This window comes from Caretta caretta, chromosome 7 (assembly GCF_965140235.1).
Source record: "Caretta caretta isolate rCarCar2 chromosome 7, rCarCar1.hap1, whole genome shotgun sequence".
In the NCBI taxonomy this organism is placed as follows: domain Eukaryota; kingdom Metazoa; phylum Chordata; order Testudines; family Cheloniidae; genus Caretta; species Caretta caretta.
This window is the reverse complement of record NC_134212.1, coordinates 81,989,366-81,996,013: the sequence shown is the minus strand read 5'-3', so window position 1 is coordinate 81,996,013 and position 6,648 is coordinate 81,989,366. Positions and strand designations below refer to the sequence as shown.

Below are 6,648 nucleotides of genomic sequence, written 5' to 3'. Positions count from 1 at the left end.
CACAATACCAAGTAAACCATGCACACACTAAAAATATGTAAAAATATAGCCTATCCCATGCCATAATAACCAGTTCTCATATTGTACAATAAGAAACATACAAACATACAACAGTAGATTTTTCCATTGATATTTGATACTTAAGTTATTCACTCTTTTCAAAATAGCGAATTAAAATTAATCCAACAGCAGTTGTCCATATCTCTTTTCTGTGGGGCTTGAGGCAGCTATCGTGTATAACTTAAAGGAGCTCACACAGCTTAACTTTTTTCAATCTGTTTTGAAAATAAGTCCAATGTTCTATTTGCAACCATCTGCCATGTATTACATTAGAGAAAGTAAAAGGCAGAAAAAGGCAGGGGGATAATGGGACATAGATTGTTAGGTCATTGTTAGATTCTGCCAGACGGAAATGATCACTGTTGCAGGATGAGTTGTACTTTAGAGCCCATTTAGTCCTTCTGAGTGCACCCTTCAGGTGACAGGCTTGGCTTCCTTTACCTCTCTCAGGAGTGTAATACTGCGATCCAACCACTTTTGGACTGATCTCTGGGTTGCAGCCCCCCTGTTTCCCAACCGTGTAACCATGACAGGCCCAATTGTACTTACCACTAGCAAGAAAATTTCTTTCTGGTAGTATGTGACCAGTGGCTGACTAAAGTGACACAACACAATTTTATCAAAACAAACATATTGTTTATTCACCTACAGGTACATAGCAAACAGGGACAATGGATAAAACAAGGAAAGGCTGGTTCTTGCCCACGCTATTTTGCCCTTGGAAGTGTTGGGTAAATTGCACTCTGCTCAGACATCGCTTGTCCTGGACTGGGAGTGACAGACAGCCCCTCTAACATGCTCTTTTTCCCTCAGAGACTGATCTCCACCTGCTGCAATCTACTTAAGGCCTCCTTCCTTCCTGGGCTGGGGACTTGGTTTAATAGGCCCTTGGATTTGGACCTGGTGAGAATAAACCTGGCTAGCCCAGCTGGAGCTAGGCAGGTGAGTATTCCCCAGTTAATAGTTTCCCCATTGTTTCCTTGGGTATCTCTGATACTTTCTCTGACAATAGGGTACCTTATCTTTGCTGCTGTTTCCCCTCTTACAGCCTTCTTTGATTTGACTCCTTGTAACCAGGCAGGGTATCAAGCATATGAACTGAGGTACACATGATGTTCATAAAAAAATTTCCTTTTCTCCCTCATTTGCCACAGAAATAAAGGGGACACTTTCCATTATCATGCAGTGTAAGATGTTTGAGACTGCTTCCCTGAAATCAACACTCAAGGTTTCGAAGCAAGGACAGCTAGAGAGATCCGTAGCCTAGAAGGGGACTTTTCTTAACTACTTATGCTGGGAAGAAGATTATGAAGTGGGAGTCAAAAAAACTAACAATTTTGGGAATCATTAGGAAAGGGATAGATAAGACAGGAAATATATTGCCTCTATATAAATCCATGGTACACCCACATCTTGAATACTGTGTGCTGATCTGGTCTCTCCATTTCAAAAAATATATATTGGAATTGGAAAAGGTACATAAAAGGGCAACAAAAATGGTTAGGGGTATAGAATGGTTTCCATATGAGGAGAGATTAATAAGACTGGGACTTTTCAGCTTGGAAAAGAGACGACTAAGGGGGAATATGATAGACGTCTATAAAATCATGACACGTGTGGAGAAAGTAAATAAGGAAATGTTATTTACGCCTTCACATAACAGAAGAACTAGGGGTCACCAAATGGAATTAACAGGCAGCAGATATAAAATAAACAAAATGAAGTATTTCTTCACACAAGGCACACTCAACTTGTGAAACCCTTTGCCACAGGATTTTGTGAAGGCCAAGACTATAACAGGGTTAAAAAAAGAACTAGCTAAGTTCATGGAGGATAGGTCCATCAATGGCTATTAGCCAGGATGGGCAGGGATGCAAAACCATGCTCTGAAGTGTTCCTAACCCGTTTGCCAGAGACTGGGAATGGGCGATGGAATGGATCACTTGATTATCTGTTCTATTCATTCCCTCTGAAGCACCTGGCATTGGCCACTGTGAGAAAACAGGCTACTGGGCTAGATGGACCACGGGTCTGACCCAGTATGGCCATTTTTATGTCTGAAGTCCTTTCTTACAGGTTTGGTGTTTGTAAGACATGCTTTTATTTCGTAGGCAGAGTTTTCTAGAGCTTCCCTAAACAATATGAAATCTAGTCAGTTAAAAAAAAAAGTATTTGAATGTAGTTTGAGATACTACACTGAGTCCCTGACATATTTTATGGCTTCACCCCGCTGTTCTGTGTCTGCTTTTCAAATGTATTTTTCTCTCCCCTTTCGCTGTGGGCGGACTATGCACAAATAACCTGAAAAACAAACCACCCCCCCCCCGCCTGTTATCACCTCCACCCACTCAAACTGCTCTCCTCTGTAACACCAGCAGCAAGGAGCGGTGACAGTGCCACGAGCCCAGCCGCACTTCAGACGAGCTGGCGGCAGCAGCGTGAGGCGGGGCGGGGACGGAGCAGACGCGCTGTAATGCCGGTCTGGATTGTCTCCGGCACCGCGCAGTGGCCCTTGAAAGTCACATGGCACTTTCAAAAACGTTCGCCGGGCTGCTGCTCGTTCTACGGAAGCCCGGCAGGCCGGCCCGGGAATAACACTGTACTCTCCCCCTTCCCCCCCGCCCGACGCACTCGGGACAAAGAGCCACAGCCTGCTACCTGGCAGCGACGCCCCCTCCCCCCAACGTGCCCTGCGCGAGCCGCACGCTGCGCTGGCCGGCCTTCCATTGGCTGAGCGCCGCTCGCGCCCGCCGTCCCCCCACCAGCCTGCACCACGCGGGCAGGTACTTCTGTCCCGCCCCTGAGCTGAGCGCGGCGTTACAGAACCTGCGCGACTCTTCCAGGCTGGCGGGACTTTAATTCATAGGCGGTAGCGCCTCCGTCACCGCCCTCTCCGCCCGGTATCGGGTCTCTCGGCTTCCACCATCGTCATGGAGCTGGGGCGGGAAGAGCAGCGGCTGCTGGAGGAGCTGATGGAGAAAAGCGCCTGTGAGGCGCTGGCCCCGGCGGAGAGGTACCGCCCGGGGGAGGGATCCGCCACAGCGCGCGTTGTTCGAAGTAGGAACGGGGCTCAGGGCCAGCCGCCTTCTCAGCCTCCCCGGCCCGCTCCGCACTCTCGCTGCGGGGCCCGAGTCCCCCTTGCCGGCCCCTCGCTTCGGGGGATCCCGGCGCCCTGTGCCCAGTTCCTCTGCCCCCGGGGGCCGGCCCCGCGCCCGGGGCTGTCAGTCCGAGACCGGGGAACGGCTCGGAAAGCAGCGGCGATTGTAGCCCGAGGTGTTTCGCTGTGGCTGGTGGCCAACAGGCAGTTCTCTGGTAGGAACTAGGGCGTACTGTGTCCCGGAACCAGCTTCCAGGCTGCGTCTCTGTACTGAGGAGAAGGGTGGCTGCGAGCCACACGGCAGAGCTCCCCGGTCTGTCTTTGGGGTGGGTGGGAAGGCGTCTCTTTCAAACAAAACAACAACGTCCTTGGAACAAATTGAATTTGGAGTTTCTAGACCAGCGGTTCTCAAACTTCATTGCACTGCGACCCCCTTTCTGAGGACAAAAATTACTACATGACCCAGGAGGGGGGACCAAAGTTGGAGCCAACCACCTGGGGGGGCAGGAGGGGGCAAAGCCTGAACTGCTCTGAGTGGGGGTGGCTCCAAAGCTGAAGCCCAAGGGCTTTAGCTTCAGGTAGAGGGCTTGTAAAGTGAGCCCTGCCGCTGCCTAATGCTGAAGCCCTCAGGCTCTGGCTTCAGGTCCAGGCCCAGCCTGGCGAGTCTAAACCAGCCCTGGTGACCCCATTAAGATGGGTTTGTGACTGTACCCAACCCATAGTTTGAGAACTGCGGTTCTAGAGCAGTGCATTGTTGATGTAGGCTCCAGAGCTCCTTCGCTATTTTCAACCAGATTTCCCAGAAAAACTCTACCTTGGGATGACACATGGCAGAGGAATGAAAACTTGTTTTACGTTAGGAAGCTTGCTTCAGACTTAAATATGGAGTGGCTGTGACCTCCAAACACCACTGTGTATTTGGTTGCATTAATGTAACTGTTCCTTAAGTTTTCAGAAGAGAGCAGTTGACTTAAGTGACACAACACTCAGCAAAGGTTTGAACAACAGATACCGTATCTTAAGAATCAATGTAGTACAGAAAAATGACGATGATCCTGAGAAACACCTGACAATTAGGGCTTCTCAATCACTTGAAGATACAGAACTGTGTATTCTAAGAAATGACTGGTAACTGATATTTAAACATAAATATTTTCTGTGAGGGGATATGGTGTTCTATTATGAACTAAGTTCTCTGCATGCTCTCTTCTGGGTGGGGTTTTTATAGGGCTGTCAAGTGATCAAAAAATTAATTGCACGATTATACAATAATAGAATATCATTTATTTAAATATTTTTGGATGTTTTCTACATTTTTCAAATATATTTCAATTACAGCACAGAATACAAAGTGTATAGTGCTAATTTTATATTTATTTTTATTACAATTTTCTGCACTGTAAAACAGCAAAAGAAATAGTATTTTTCAGTTCACCTCATACAATACAGTATGATGTGATTTGGAATATCAGAGACTTGGTGGGATAACTCACCTGACTGGAGTGCTGTCATGGATGGATATAAACTGTTCAGGAAGGACAGGCAGGGCAGAAAAGGTGGGGGAGTTGCATTGTATGTAAGAGAGCAGTATGACTGCTCAAGCTCCGGTATGAAACTGCAGAAAAACGTGAGAGTCTCTGGATTAAGTTTAGAGGTTTGAGCAACAAGGGTGATGTCATGGTGGGAGTCTGATATAGACCACCAGACCAGGGGGATGAGGTAGACGTGGCTTTCTTCCGGCAAAAATGGACGTTTCTAGCTCGCATGCCCTGGTTCTCATGGGAGACTTCAATCACCCTGATATCTGCTGGGAGAGCAATACAGCAGTTCACAGAGAATCCAAGAAGTTTTTGGAAAGTGTAGGGGACAATTTCCTGGTGCAAGTGCTGGAGGAACCAACTAGGGGCAGAGCTCTTCTTGACCTGCTGCTCACAAACTGGGAAGAATTAGCAGGGGAAGCAAAAGTGGAGGGGAACCTGGGAGGCAGTGACCATGAGATGGTAGAGTTCAGGATCTGACACAAGGAAGAAAGTAAAGTAGCAGAATATGACCCTGAACTTCAGAAAAGCAGACTTTGACTCCCTCAGGGAACTGACGGGCAAGATCCCCTGGGAGAATAACATGAGGGGGAAAGGAGTCCAGGCGAGCTGGCTGTATTTTAAAGAATCCTTATTGAGGTTACAGGAACAAATCATCCTGATATGTAGAAAGAACAGTAAATATGGCAGGTGACAGCTTGGCTTAACAGTGAAATTCTTGCTGATCTTAAACACAAAAAAGGAGTTTACAAGAAGTGGAAGATTGAACAAATGACCAGGGAAGAGTATAAAAATATTGCTCGGGCATGCAGGAGTGAAATCAGGAAGGCCAAATCACATCTGGAGTTGCAGCTAGCAAGAGATGTTAAGAGTAACAAGAAGGGTTTCTTCAGGTATGTTAGCAACAAGAAGAAAGTCAAGGAACGTGTGGGCCCCTTACTGAATGAGGGAGGCAACCTAGTGACAGAGGATGTGGAAAAAGCTAATGTACTCAATGCTTTTTTTGCCTCTGTTTTCACGAACAAGGTCAGCTCCCAGACTACTGCACGGGGCAGCACAGCATGGGGAGGAGGTGACCAGCCCTCTGTGGAGAAAGAAGTGGTTTGGGACTATTTAGAAAAGCTGGACGAGCACAAGTCCATGGGGCCGGATGCGCTGCATCCGAGAGTGCCAAAGGAGTTGGCGGATGTGATTGCAGAGCCATTGGCCATTATCTTTGAAAACCCATGGCGATTGGGGGAGGTCCCAGACGACTGGAAAAAGGCTAATGTAGTGCCCATCTTTAAAAAGGGAAAGAGGAGGATCCAGAGAACTACAGGCCAGTCAGCCTCACCTCAGTCCCTGGAAGAATCATGGGAGCAGGTCCTCAAGGAATCAATTCTGACGCACTTAGAGGAGAGGGAAGAGTCAGCATGGATTCACCAAGGGCAAGTCATGCCTGACGAATCTAATTGCCTTCTATGATGAGATAACTGGCTCTGTGGATGAGGGGAAAGCAGTGAACGTGTTCTTCCCTGTCTTTAGCAAAGCTTTTCACACTGTCTCCCACAGTGTTCTTGTCAGCAAGTTAAAGAAGTATGGGCTGGATGAATGGACGATAAGGTGGATAGAAAGCTGGCTAGATTATCGGGCTCAACGGGTAGTGATCAATGGCTCCATGTCTAGTTGGCAGCTGGTATCAAGCGGAGTGCCCCAAGGTTCGGTCCTCGGGCCGGTTTTGTTCAGTATCTTCATTAATGATCTGGAGGATGGTGTGGACTGTACCCTCAGCAAGTTTGCAGATGACACTAAACTGGGAGGAGAGGTAGGTATGCTGGAGGGTTGGGATAGGATACAGAGTGACCCAGACAAATTAGAGGATTGGGCCAAAAGAAATCTGATGAGGTTCAACAAGGACAAGTGCTGAGTCTTGCACTTAGGATGGAAGAATCCCATGCACCGCTACAGGCTAGG

At 47.7% G+C, this 6,648-nt stretch overlaps 1 protein-coding gene across 3 annotated transcripts in view; it reads left to right on the top strand.

The window, feature by feature from the left end:
- The first annotated feature begins 2,793 nt into the window (after nucleotides 1–2,793).
- DNA2 (DNA replication helicase/nuclease 2) overlaps nucleotides 2,794–6,648 on the top strand; it is a 35,677-nt gene continuing 31,822 nt past the window's right edge. For 2 of the 3 annotated variants that reach the window (XM_075130868.1, XM_075130869.1), the window contains exons 1-2: nucleotides 2,794–3,073; nucleotides 4,106–4,285. In XM_075130868.1, coding sequence (XP_074986969.1) covers nucleotides 2,991–3,073; nucleotides 4,106–4,285 — 263 coding nt within the window. In that variant the 5' untranslated portion in view covers nucleotides 2,794–2,990. The remainder of the gene's footprint in view (nucleotides 3,074–4,105; nucleotides 4,286–6,648) is intronic. The other variant, XM_075130867.1, reaches the window with a different exon arrangement.